This window comes from Nothobranchius furzeri, chromosome 1, assembly GCF_043380555.1.
Source record: "Nothobranchius furzeri strain GRZ-AD chromosome 1, NfurGRZ-RIMD1, whole genome shotgun sequence".
Classification (NCBI taxonomy): domain Eukaryota; kingdom Metazoa; phylum Chordata; class Actinopteri; order Cyprinodontiformes; family Nothobranchiidae; genus Nothobranchius; species Nothobranchius furzeri.
Window position 1 is genome coordinate 46,855,311 of NC_091741.1, and position 14,235 is coordinate 46,869,545.

Consider the following 14,235-nt stretch of genomic DNA (forward strand, 5'->3'; position numbering starts at 1 on the left):
ATAGACTTCTTAAATGTATTTTTTCTATTCAGTCCAAATCCAAATCATTTATGTGTCAGTGTCTTTAACTCAGCTTCACAAACTATTTCATTTGGTTCTTTGCCAAGTTGTTATAAATGAAGGACGACTTGCTGTTTACACTGCGTTCAGGAATGTTTTAATGCAATATTGTGTGCTATACAATAAAATAGGCTTGTTCGCTCTTTCTAATTACTTCTTAAACAGTTTTAGCCTGTTTTGCCCTTGAACTTTGAACCTTTCTTACTCTGCTTAAAGGATAAAAAGTTCAGTCTTATTCATCCCAGTGAGTGTCTCTCTTTGCCTGAGAACAACATTACCCTGATGCTCCATGCTATAGTAGAGTCCTATACATCTGGACAAGGGTCAGCTGCCATGATTAGCACACTTGAAATGACAGCACCATACTGGTCTTTGCCTGCAGGGCAGGGGATTGGGGTCAAGTGCCCTTTTAAAGCTCAGTAAAAAAGGATGCCTTCATGCAGTTCTGAGATCATAAGTATCCCAGCAAGGCTATAATGCCTCATTCAGTGTCCTTAAAATTATACAATCACGCTGTGAAGGAGGAGTTCTCCTTTGGATGGAGCAAAAAGTCAAATTTTCTCCATAGTGGAGTAAAAAGGACAAAAGGGCACCGACATCTGGCTTTGTTTTTAATTCTTACATAAGTTAAAATCATTTAGTATTCACCCAAATCAGTCATTATTAACACCACAGTCAATTAAATTCATCTTTGGATTTTTTAAAATAATAATAAGGCTGTGATCTAAGGCCCTGTCCACACATAGCCGGGGATCTGCCAAAATGTAGATATTTTTCTACGTTTTGGGCTGTCATTCACACGAAAACGGAGTCTTTTCACACGAAAACGGATCTTTTTAAAAACTCCGGCCAAAGTGAAGATCTGCGTTTTCTCCGTTTTGGGTGTCTGCGTGTGGACAGACAAAACCGGAGTTTTAGGGTCCACAACGTCACTTTCCGCGACACAAAAATGCTGACATCACGTGTGCGACCTGTGTTTACACTAGCCGACATCATGGATGCCCTCAGTGCTGCGCTCGCTTTATCAACTGTCCAAGCGCTTTTTGCTTGTTTGTTTTTACAAGCGAAATTACTGCTCCTTGCAGAAGACCACAGACGAAGGACGAGGTTAAGAACGGCTATTGCCCGGCACCTGGCTTCTCCAAGTACTGCCGCCTACAGGTCTGGCATATCCTTAAAAACGTATTTATCCGGGTACGTGTGGACAGTTTTTTTTAAAAACGAGGTGGTGTGGATGCAAGTTTTTGGAGGGGCGGATATCTATTTAAAAAAAACGGCTACGTGTGGACTAGGCCTAAGTGAAGGACAAAGCAGATGTATGAGACCACGGCCAGTAAAAACATCTATCCATAAAGTCCTTTTCCTCAGCTTTATGACATGGTGACATCCCTGGATTGTTTCACATACAGAAGCAAATGTTGGTGCAGATAATAAAAGTGATGAGTCCCAATGAACAGAAGCGCTATCGACTCTAAGCACTCACCATCCATCAGCTATCCTGACCTCTGGTCAATAATCCTTAGATCAAAATGTCAACAAATCACCTTCACACCTCAGAGTGAAATGAAAGATTGAGAGAGAGACACTCAGAGCCATGGATGGACAACAGGGACAGGAGTCGGGGATAAAAAGAGAGAAACACTGATTTAACTCAAACTCTAACGAGATAAAAAACAAAACCGGGATAGCAGGAGACGCGCACTGGAATTAAACAGATTTCACCTGTGAAGTTATCTCTAAGAATGATGATAAAGTGACATTTGTGAGAATGTGATGTTGAATAAGAACAAGGGAAGGATGAAAATAAGAGGCAGAGGAGCAGCAGAAAGAGTAAATGTCACAAATGAGAACAAGAGGAGAAAAGGCAGAAAGATCTCTACAACCGTAGAAAAGAAAGGGAGGGGGAATTAGAAATGTGAATCAGTGGAAAGAATATCAAAATTGAACAATTGTTATTTATTTATCAACTCAGTTGAGGAATTAAACGGCACGCTGTCCACCAAACTTGCATTAAGAAAGGAAGACTTGTTTGCACCATACCTCCCATCTCAGCTGTGTGTAAATGATGATCAACGGTGGGCACATTGCTTGCGATCCCATATGTTTATTAAACCATTTTTTATCTCTTTTTTTGTCTCATTGCCCTTCTGGCTCACATTCCAGCCTTTCTCTCCCCATGCTCTTCCCCAGAAGGAAGCTAAAATCACTGCAGATGTGTGCACCAACACAATCCCTGTCTTCATGTTAGAGCCGACAATATACTTTCAGATTAACCCCTTCTGTCCCCTTTGTGATTACGCTGATTTAGAGTTTGCATTTGCTAGGTAACGGAAATCTTCCTTCACATGTCATGGCCTTTTACTGTTTTCAGTGCTAGATCTTAGACCCCCCCCCCCCCCCCCCCCCCCAAAAAAAAGCAGCTTGCACACCAGCCAAAAAGTGGCAAAGTGACCAAAAGAGAGCTAGAAGGGGAGAGATAGAATGTAAGTCTGATATATATTACATGTCTCTTCCAATCCAACATGGTCATTCATCAGAGGGGCTTCCAGTGACAGGCCATCACCAGGCTCCCAGACAGCTCAGCCTACTGCCTCTGCTGCTGCTGTTCATTGGGTTCACAGCTACCAAATAGCCCTTGAAAACAATATCTATATATTTATTAAATTTTCACTCAATACCTGCCGTGCTGTAAAACAATCTCATATTTAACAATCAACTTGCCGATGTTTCTTTTTCCCCTCCAAACCGATCTTTCTGCTCCCCCTCTCCTCCATATCTGTCTTTATATATCTTTTTTTCTTTACAGATTTTTTTCACTAAAGTTTCCCTCCCTTGCATGCCCCTATTTCTTTATTTTCCAGGAAAGATTTTGTTCTCTCATGTCCGTCGTTCTTCTTTTCTTGTATATCAATGAAATTGGATTTTTCTGCTCTCCTATGGAGGACAATCACAGCAGCAATTGCCATCTCATAGCAAAGTTCCGCAGCTCTGTGAAAGTAAGAAAAGCTCGCGAGAGAGATTTAAAAAAACAGTAATGCCTTCCATCTCTGTCTCTGTGCCTTTGATTTACTAGCTTCCTCACTCGCTCTACCCATCATTTCGTTATTCCTCTCTTTTCCAGGACAGGTGTGGAAGTATTGTTGCTATTGTTCAACAGCATGAATGCTAGAAGGAGAGAAAAACAATACATTTTTTTTAGCAATTTTTCATTATTTTTGTATATTTTCTCAGTTTGAGGCTACAAATGTAATCACCATGACGAGAGTAATAAAAATACAACAATGCTTTCTACTGTTAGATGTTTCCTACCGTTTCCTGTTTTGGCTGCATGATGAGATTCTGTGGGACTAAAGCTCAGTGGCAGCTGTTGCTCAGGAGGGAGGTGGGTTGTCCTTTAAATGTAAGGTCACTGGTTTGGTCCTTAAAAAACATTTAGAAGTGTTAGTCATCCATCACTGGGCTTATTTCACCGAGGTCTGAGAACGAGTTAACATCATAGAACCCACTAGGGCTGCTCGATTATGGCAAAAATAATAATCACGATTATGATGACTGAAATTGAGATCGCGATTATTTAGGACGATTTTTCAATTTATGTTGATTTTATTTGTTTTTATTCAGTCATAAAACTGCTCAGGGCATAATCAGGACAAAAATAAGAAACAAGATGATCACTAAAATAACTCCTGATTCCCAGTATAAAAAGACCAATATACTTATAGCTCATAGTCTATGACCCAAGGGCTATAGACCTTGGTTTAACTCATTTAAGTCTAACCAGTACAGACCCAAATACCAATATCTTGCAAATACTGACAGCAAGAATTATACAGTGGCATTTATAACAAATAAATGCAAATAAATTGATGTTCACAAAATGTTGCGTAACATTTACTGAGTCGTGTCAAGGTGCTGTAGGAGAGTGCACTAGCACCGTGTCCTCAGAGAGATTAGTTATTAATTATCAGCGTGAGGAACTTATTTCTACCTTATTTATAAACTATTTATTTACAGGTCCATCAGTTAATGTAATAATTGTCCCAACCACAGCTGCACCCCCCACCCCCCAACCCGGTCTCACAGCAATCGGGGCAAGCTGCACGTGTGTTTAGCACGCTGCACGCGCACATTTAGCTGTTTTTAGTGGCTCAGGAGTCCGCAGGTGCGGTGTGTGTCACTCACTCTGGTTACTCCAACAGGGAGCCGGCTCCGAGAGCCGTTTCTTTAGCGACCGACACATCACTGCATCATTCCCTTTCCTAATGTTGTGAAGAACGGTCCGGAGCACAGGCGGAGTGTTTAGCTAACTTGCAGGAAATGTCGACGACAGTTATCCAGAAAGTAGCTAAGGGTTACCAGAGATGTTTCTGAGATGTTCGCCAGGTACTTTTAGGATTAAAAAGTCAAGAAGGGGGTCTGAAAAGCTGCTAGAAATAGCGTCAAAGTCGCTAAGTTGGCAACACTGTGGAGGAGCGCTTCATTTGTAACTCAGGGCAGCGCAAGCGGGAGGAGCAAATAATCGGCTTGTTTTGTTTTTTATAATCGTCCAAAACTCAGATCGTAATCGTGATTAAAATTCGATTAATTGAGCAGCCCTAGAACCCACAATGGTTTGTACGAAATAAACATACGGTTTGTTTTGGAATATGTTTATAGAGCAAATGAAGATTAGTTTAGGAGATTGAAGCCATTTTAAGCAGCAATCCACCTTGGCTTTAGCTGCATTTTTACCATCGGTTAGATCAAAACCCTGGCTTTCCACTGGATGCATGTCACGGTCAAATTTATTATAGAGGACATTTAATTAAGTGCTGTGTAACGTCCACAAGGCATAATACGCAGCTAATAGCCACAGATATATGTATCCCACCTCTGCTTAATTTAAGCTTTGGGTCTATTTTTTTTGTGATACACTTCCAGAACATGTCAAGCTCAGCAGTTCAGATCAGGCCATACAGGAAGTCAGACACAGGAGCAATGTAAGCATTAGACAACTTTCAAAATAAAGACGTGTGCAGTTCTTCTTTTGCCTAGCTAGTAGAAAAAAAAAACACAATTGACTGTAGGGATGAGTACCGAATTTGGTACTTTTTAAGGTACAGACCGAATTCCATAGAACCGACAGAGCACAGATTCACGTCATTTCAAACGGTGCCTCGTTTCGGTACCCGTCCTTCATAACGACAACTTGCCAAGACAGCTGCGCATACGCAAGAGCGTTATGTCGTCGCTCGCTGCGAGCCAGTTGTAAACAGAGCAGTATGGTAGAAAGAACGCACGCTAAAGCTTGGGTCCACTTCACTAAATGTGAGGGGTAACTGGGTGATGATGAAACCAGCGACAATGATCTAAGTGAGACATCCTCATCTTAATCTTCTTCGGTAGGTAAATAAAATGTTTAAAGAGCAAGTCACCCCCAAATAAACTTTTTTTTGCTGATAAACTAAATAAACGAGTGTCTAATCGTGCTGCAGACACGTGTCGTCAATAATTTGGCACTTAGTGCATCTTAGTTAAAATTTAAATATTCTGCCTAAAACTGGCAGTGTTGTGCCGTTGTCAGGTAAAAACTCTGCACTGTATTTTAATTTAAATCTGCCACCGCTATTGGCTAAGAAGTATGCTATGATGTAAACTGGTACATTATGATGTCACAATGCTGTCAAGAGCCTGAGTGTGTGTGTATTTGTTTGCAGCTCCGCCCCCTCGGTCTGCCAGGCAACAGCATGTGTTGCATTTTTCAAACATGAAGTGGGAGTGGAGTTAGACTCTGGTAGGGGTTGACTTTTTCTTTAAGATAACGTTAGCTTGATATGTTACCTTCCGTTTCGCTAATGGTGCATTCGCTTTCTCCTCAGAACTCTGAATTTCCGACTAGAAGAACATGAACGCGCTCTAAAGTTTGGCTTCACTATACTAAATGCGACGGGTGATTGGGTGAAGATGGAACCAGTGACAACGATCTAAGTGTGAGGCATCATTGTTTTAATCTGCTCCAGCAGTTAAATAAACTGTTTAAGATAATGTTAGCTTGATAGGTTAGCTTCCATTGCTACCATTGTTATCAGCTAATGGTGCGTTCGTGTTCTCCTCGGAAATTCTAACTTCCCTGTAGGAAAAATCAATTGAAAAAAGACGGCCAAAGGAATGAAGATACACAGTAAATTTAGTTCACAGTAAAGATGTTTGCTTCAGTTTAATTATCAGCAAAACTACAAGGACGATGTTAAAATACAAACAGTTGAATGTTATTTATTGTGATATTCATCAAACATTGTTATATATTGAGAAAAATATATATTTAATTATAAAAGTTAATTAAAATAATAAACACTCAAAAGTATCGAAAATCGGTACCGTTAAGTACCGGTATCGATTCCTAGGTAACGGGAATTAGTACCGAATCGATTCAAATGTCAAAGGTACCCATCCCTAATTGAATGTGACACCTTCGTAGCTGGGGTAAAAAGAACAGAAAATTAACCACAGGCCTTTTGGATACATTCTCTTGTCTTTCTCTTTGCTTGTTATTGTGTGAACGTGCAAAATCACATGTGATCTTGCCATTCTCCAGTGATTATGTAACCTTGTGTGTGTGGGGATGCGCTGTTAAGCTTACGGGGACTTACGTGTCTGTGATGTTACACATCTAGTCCTGCAGCACATAGACACCATTTCTCCAAACTGGGACCATTCAGCAGGTTCTCTTGGTAAGATAAAGTTATAACTTTTGCCCACCAATGCACAAAAAAATCGGCCAAAAGACCCATTAACTTACCTGAAGCTGTCTTAACTGCTTGGTGTCACGTCTTCGACTCCTCACATTGGCTCTTAAAGCAAAAGAAAATGCTTAAACTTCAAAACAGTAACTCTGGTTTGTTTAATTAATCGTATGCTTCTCTGCTGAGTCACACAGCAGAAGCCTCATTTCCTTCATCCTAATGGTGGTCATAGTGGGGCTCCTAGGGCCCTTCAGCTCAGCAGCAGCTTGGAGAGAGAAGCCATCAGTGTGTTGAGTTATTTGTTTTAGTCGTTACAATTTCCAAGATATTTCTCTAACTTCAGCTGGAGCCTGTACCAGGGTGCCACTTTTATCTTCTCCACATTGCTGCAGTGCATTAGCATTAATGACTTAATCTGTCTTTGACGCCCCTTTTACTGGCGTTTTGTTTTTCTCCAGATGAGCTAAAATCCTCGCGGAAGGCAAAGACACTAAATGGTGTGAACATAAACAGAATCCATTTCTTCCAAGAGGTGATAGATGCTTTATTGCATTCAGAGGTAATGACTCTGCTAGGTTCTTGTTGCTGCAAGATGTTGCTCATCCAATGACATTGCATAGCTCAACCTCAAACAGTGGTAAAAACATTTGTTTCTTCGAGGGAACACTGTGTGGTTGTGTTTTGCCACTGCGATCACTTAAAGGGAATGTTTTCAGACTGGCCTGTCTTGTCTGGGCTAAAAAAAGGTCAAGGCTACTCAAAATCAGTTGGGACAACAGCAGGACATCACAATTGAGGCCACTCAGTAATCACACAAATTACACTTTTCTCTGCTGGTGACCCTGTTTATATCCAACCGCCAGGGTGCGTGTACATTTTCAGCTTGTGTCGACACATGCTAGCTTTGTGTGAGAACTCTAGTGCACATGTATTTTAAAAAGGTCTGCAATCATACACACACACAACCCCTTTGTCCTTTCAGGTGGATTAGTGCGCTGATTAGTACCAGCGCTGCCATTTAGGCAGGTGTTATTACCTTATACTTAGTATTCCAGACAGGGACCCAAGCCTCGCTGGGTCCGTCTCTCCTTCTCTTCCAGTGGGTTAGTCTCAGAACCCAGGACAGGTCTTATTCTCGCCTCTTTAGCGTCCCCCAAAATCTCTGCTTATTTTACTCCTCTTTGACTGAGCCTCTGTTTTAAACCCTTCTTTGTAATTCTGGATTGCTTACTTGTTTTTCAGGTCATGTTGTTACCACTCCACCAAACCTGCTAATACTCCTTCATCTGTTTTAGAAACTGATTTTCATTCAGGGAACGATGAGGATTGGCTGATGAAGTAAACTTTCATTCTCACCCCCAACAGTTTCAGTATTTGTTGTAAATTTCCTCATCAATCTGCGTAAACACACTGACAATACTTTAATTTCTCAAATCCAGTTTACCTCCTGACTGAGAACTCACAACTGAGCCTGCGTATTTCATGGACAGACTGGGAGCAGCATGCATATTGATGTTTTACAAAACAGTGTGAATGACTTCTGAAACTCTGCACTCTGAGCAAGTGAAGTACTTTCAATCCATCGTGGTTCGTCTGTAAAAGTGTCTATCCAAATGAAGAGGACTCAAATTGGTATCAGACCTTTTGTCAGTGCCGTGTCCCATCCTCTTTTACCTCTATAACGCATGACTATCGATCTGTTCAGCAGCGCAGTTCATTCCTATTGATCCATGCTGAACTATGATGAATGTCTGCCCAGCAAGAAGATGACGTCAAAGCAGGCAGCACCAAGAAGCATGAATTTGTCACCTTTATTGTGTATTTGGAATGTCTGCAGGTTGATTGTAGGGTCAATTATTTCTCATAAATAAGTTTGATGAATCAGCTGAATAATTTATAATGATTATGATTAGTTGTTTTAAAAACACTAATTTTAGACTTCCTGTTGGTCTGGCCATTATTTTAGCTATTACCATAGCCATAAATACCTATATTATATTACAATATGATTTGAACATTTTGTGCAAAACACGCAGCTAGACATTAGGACACGTTCATGTGCATGTTACTGTTTCTAGATTGCACTTATTTTAAATGTAATGTATAAAAGCATTTGGGTGCCATCAAATGTAATTTTACAACTTTAATGCTTATATTTTGTATTGCATCTATTGCACATTATAGACTGTAGTTTTTTTAAAGGACTGACCATTTCAGAGAGTATAGCTAGGGATGGGTATACCGTTGGCATTTGAATCGATTCGGTACTAATTCCCGGTACCTACGAATCGATACCGGTACTTAACGGTACCAATTTTCGATACTTTTGAGTGTTTATTATTTTAATTCTCTTTTATAATTAAATATATATTTTTCTCAATATATAACAGTATTTGATAAATATCACGATAAATAACATTCAACTGTTTGTATTTTAACTTCGTCCTTGTAGTTTTATAAGCTGATAATTAAACTGAAGCAAACATCTTTACTGTGAACTAAATTTACTGTGTATCTTCATTCCTTTTGCCGTCTTTTTTCATTAGATTTTTCCTACTGGGAAGTTAGAATTTCCGAGGAGAAAGCGAACACACCATTAGCTGATAACAATGGTAGCAATGGAAGCTAACATACCAAGCTAACGTTATCTTAAACAGTTTATTTAGCTGCTGGAGCAGATTAAAACGATGATGCCTCACACTTAGATCGTTGTCACTGGTTTCGTCTTCACCCGTCGCATTTAGTAAAGTGAAGCCAAACTTTAGAGCGCGTTCATGTTCTTCTAGTCGGGAATTCAGAGTTCCGAGGAGAAAGCGAACGCACCATTAGCGAAACGGAAGCTAACATATCAAGCTAATTATATTTACCTACCGGAGCAGATGAAGATGCGTTCTTTCTACCATGCTGCTCTGTTTACAACTGGCTCGCAGCGACCGACGACAAAACGCTCTTGCGCATGCGCAGCTGTCTAGGCAAGTTCTCGTTATGAAGGACGGGTACCGAAACGAGGCACCGTTTGAAATGACGTGAATTGGTGCTCGGTCGGTACTATGGAATTCGGTCGGTACCCTAAAAAGTACCGAATTTGGTACCCATCCCTAAGTATAGCCATATTAAGATTTAGAATTTAAAGTATTTTACTTTGCCATCCTCGGCAGAAACATTTGTAAAAATCCCCCCATCTGTTATTGTGTACCATTCAGTCGAGCTATCTGTCATTCTTTGCAACCTCTCACAGTGTGATTATAAATATAAATTATAAACAGCCACTGGAGGGTGACGAGACAGATCTTTCTGAAGTTGTTTAAATGGTCTAGGAGCAGGGGTGTATGTCTGTGTTTGAGGAGGTAATTTAGTTTGAGTGGTCCTGCTTTGGGCTCATTTGCTACAGGTCACCAGGGGGGGTTGACCAATGGGTCTGTACATTGTTGACAAGTGACCTTGTGGCCTTCCCGGTTTGCTCTCTGTTATTACAGTAGTCTTTTGTGAGACGATAAACACAAACATCATAATTCACACTTGCACACAAGTTGCACAACCAGAGTAAAATATAGTGCAATAGTTTTTTTTTCTTTGCAACCCCTTTTCTCTTTAAGTTATTGTTCACTTGAAAAGTGCATTGTGCACAGGAAACCCAACCATCTGCTGGTAATATCCATCTCCATTAGATTTTAATGAGATTTGAGAGATGAAGCGGAGCTGAATATACTGCACTGAACGTAGCACTACATCAAAATATGAACTGCGCAGAAACATCTGAAATGCTGCTGCAATGTGTTGTTTTTATATAATGAGTTTCAATCTATATTTTCACATTAGCAAGAATCATGTCTGTGTATTTCCCTCACTCAGACTTTCTTCTGTCTGCCTCTGCAGAGCGCTCAGTTCTACAAGGTCACCACTGAGAACTACCGCAAAGCTGCTGACCAAGTCAATGCCAAATTCAAGTAAGTGTAATATCGCTCGATCCCAGCTCACCAGTAAGTTAAAAAGTAACTATAAAGTGTGGCCATCCTTCTTTCTAAAGCTTGATTCCACTCAACGACTAAAAGCCTGGTGAGGATCTGAAAATCACATAACTGATAACAACAGATGGGGTGAGGTGAAGGCTGCAGAGAAGTATCAGGTTTTCGAGAAGTAATTAAGAAATGTCACAGAAAGTTAATTTGAGATTTGGGAGCTGCTAAACTTTGTAGTCGTAACATTCAGATTTAGTGTTTTGTCAAAACGAAGAGTTGTTTGGCAATTAAAGAGAATAGTGTTTAATCCAAACATGCTCATGCACTCAAACGTGATGAAGCATTGTGTCAACAAGCTAGACCACAGTTTGCTTTTAACAGGTACAATATTGTGAGACTATCACTCACAGGGCAGCAGTCTTTAATTTTCATTTATTTCATCAATTTTACAACCTAAACCTTTTTTGTCATCATGTATGTTTTGATCTTGCGTGTAGTGATGCGGTAACATGTTTTCATGCACCATTGGCTATGCTATTGAATTACGCTAGCCTCATTCCAACCAACATCTTTCAATCAAAACCACATTAGTGTGGCCCATTAGCCGATGTTGATGATGTGGTTCACTGATAATTCTGATCATCTCATGGTGATTCTTGAAAGAACTCTTGCTAGTTGAGAATTTAACTTTAAAAAGAGTGTTTTTTTACATACATGCCTAAACCTGAATCAAGCAGCAAGGTGTTTAAAACATTTATGTATTTTTAACAGGTAACTTTTTGTTGCATTAAGAAACAAGACATGGAGACAAGCCAAAGCATTTAAAGTGATGAATGAGTAATTAACCTTTATTCCTGATAACCGATGTTAACTTGGAATAAAAATGATAAGCAGGATATGAATTTTAAATTTAAACGGACATGAATGTAACTCATATCCAACACATAATTGTAACTCAAGAGGGCATAGAATCTCTTTCCATTCATGTTCCATCTGTCTTCCTAATAAGAGGCCATTAGCCTCCATAGTAATGTAAGGAAAGTGGATGAGGAGCCTGTAGGAGGTGGGGCAAGGCTGGGCCCTGGCTCTGAGCTCACCTCTAGGGAGGCTACGCTGATTGTGTTAGCTTGTCATTAGCCAGAGCTAACACCGGGATCATTGTCTCCCTCAGAAATGTTGGAAACTGATTAGCCTAGCCCACCAGGGGTTTAGCGCTAGACTCGTAGAAGCCAGAGCTTAGACTCCCCAAATCACATTAAAGAAAAAAAAAGATACTCTCGAATCACATTAGTGCTAAATGACAGCGCTAACTCCAAGCAAGCGTTGAGCTAATGTGCAGTTAGTCATGTGACACGGGCCTTTGCACGGAATACAGTGATTGGTGGATTTGATTATAGGATGTGCATTAGCAGGGTTGTGACTGGGTTCGAATGGTGAGGATTCGCGCGCGCGCGTGTGTGTGTGTGTGTGTGTGTGTGTGTGTGTGTGTGTGTGTGTGTGTGTGTGTGTGTGTGTGTGTGTGTGTGTGTGTGTGTGTGTGTGTGTGTGTGTGTGTGTGTGTGCTAATGAAATGGCGGGAGGATCTGGTGTTACAAGATGGAGCAGGGATGCATTGAAGAGATCAGAGCAAAGGGTTAATTGGATTTAACGAGTAATGTTTGCCCCATTCTTGTTTATGTGCAAAAGTCCATGTTTAATAGTGCATGTTTGTGTGCTCTCGTGCGATGAGCAGCTTTTGAGTGCACAGTGTGTGTCTTTCGTCAGAGCTCTTATGACAGAGTTTACAGATAAGATGTTATATTAGGCCTCTGTTGAGTAATAAAAACAAATATTTTTTTGTCTCAAAGCAACCTTTTATGTCTTCAGAAATCACAATATCCCCTGGAGGCTTTAGAAGAACTCGCTTAATTGGTTCTTGTTAAAATTATAATTTAAAATGTTAATCTGAGGGTGAGACGGGTGAAAGATTTTTATTAGGATGTCTTTATTTCTCACTCCAGCTCATGTCAGCACCACTGTGAAGAGTATAAGGGTGTGATATTAAGCTACAGTTTATTATGGAGGAAATCTGTGGGGCCAGGTGTGGATGTCTGTCAAAAGTTTTTGCTTTTTCAGACAAGTCAGATATCAAGAGAGGGTGGGAGCTGAGAGGTGTATTACTGTCACCGCTCCGTACATCTTCCTGAGCAGATTCTAGGAGTTGATCCTCAGCTGCAAAATAAGTAAAGGTTTGTTGGTAATTAGGAGTTTATAATAGAGGGTCCTCATTAAAGAATTAACTTCAGGTTGTCTGTCTAAATCAGCGGCTCCCAAACTTATTTAGCCGCGCACCCCCTTCTATGTCCCTACCATGTCGACGCACCCCCCAGCCCCCACATCAGGGCATGACTATAAATACATACATACATATATATATATATATATATATATATATATATATATATATATATATATACAGGTGCTGGCCAGTAAATTAGAATATCATCAAAAGGTTGAAAATATTTCAGTAATTCCATTCAAAACGTGAAACTTGTACATTATATTCATGCAATGCACACAGACCAATGTATTTCCGATGTTTATTACATTTAAATTTGATATTTATAGGTGACAACCAATGAAAACATCAAATCTGGTATCTCAGAAAATTAGAATATTCTAAAGGCCAATGAAAAAATGTTTGTTTCTCTAATGTTGGCCAACTGAAAAGAATGAACATGAAAAGAATGTGCATGTATAGCACTCAATACTTAGTCGGGGCTCCTTTTGCCTCAATAACTGCAGTAATGCGGCGTGGCATGGACTCGATCAGTCTGTGGCACTGCTCAGGTGTTATGAGAGCCCAGGCTGCTCTGATAGTCGTCTTCAGCTCCTCTGCATTGTTGGGTCTAGCGTATTGCATCCTCCGCTTCACAATACCCCATAGATTTTCTATGGTTAAGGTCAGGCGAGTTTGCTGGCCAATCAAGGACAGGGATACCATGGTCCTTGAACCAGGTGCTGGTGGTTTTGGCACTGTGTGCAGGTGCCAAGTCCTGTTGAAAGGTGAAGTCTGCATCCCCATAAAGTTGGTCAGCAGCAGGAAGCATGAAGTGCTCTAAAACTTCCTGGTAGACGGCTGCATTGACCCTGGACCTCAGGAAACAGAGTGGGCCAACACCGGCAGATGACATGGCACCCCACACCATCACTGACGGTGGAAACTTTACACTGGACCTCATGCAACGTGGATTCTGTGCTTCTCCGCTCTTCCTCCAGACTCTGGGTCCTTGATTTCCAAAGGAAATGCAGAACTTGCTTTCATCAGAAAACATAACTTTGGACCACTCAGCATCAGTCCAGTCCTTTTTGTCCTTGGCCCAGGCGAGACGCTTCTTGCGCTGTTTCTTGTTCAAGAGTGGCTTGACACACGGAATGCGACACCTGAATCCCATGTCTTTCATGAGTCTCCTCGTGGTGGTTCTTGAAGCGCTGACTCCAGCTGCAGTCCACTC

General features: G+C 40.7%; 1 protein-coding gene across 2 annotated transcripts in view; it reads left to right on the top strand.

The window, feature by feature from the left end:
- chchd3a (coiled-coil-helix-coiled-coil-helix domain containing 3a) overlaps nucleotides 1-14,235 on the top strand; it is a 76,783-nt gene that overhangs the window by 40,341 nt on the left and 22,207 nt on the right. For both annotated transcript variants that reach the window (XM_015959210.3, XM_054739725.2), the window contains exon 7: nucleotides 10,659-10,729. In XM_015959210.3, coding sequence (XP_015814696.1) covers nucleotides 10,659-10,729 — 71 coding nt within the window. The remainder of the gene's footprint in view (nucleotides 1-10,658; nucleotides 10,730-14,235) is intronic.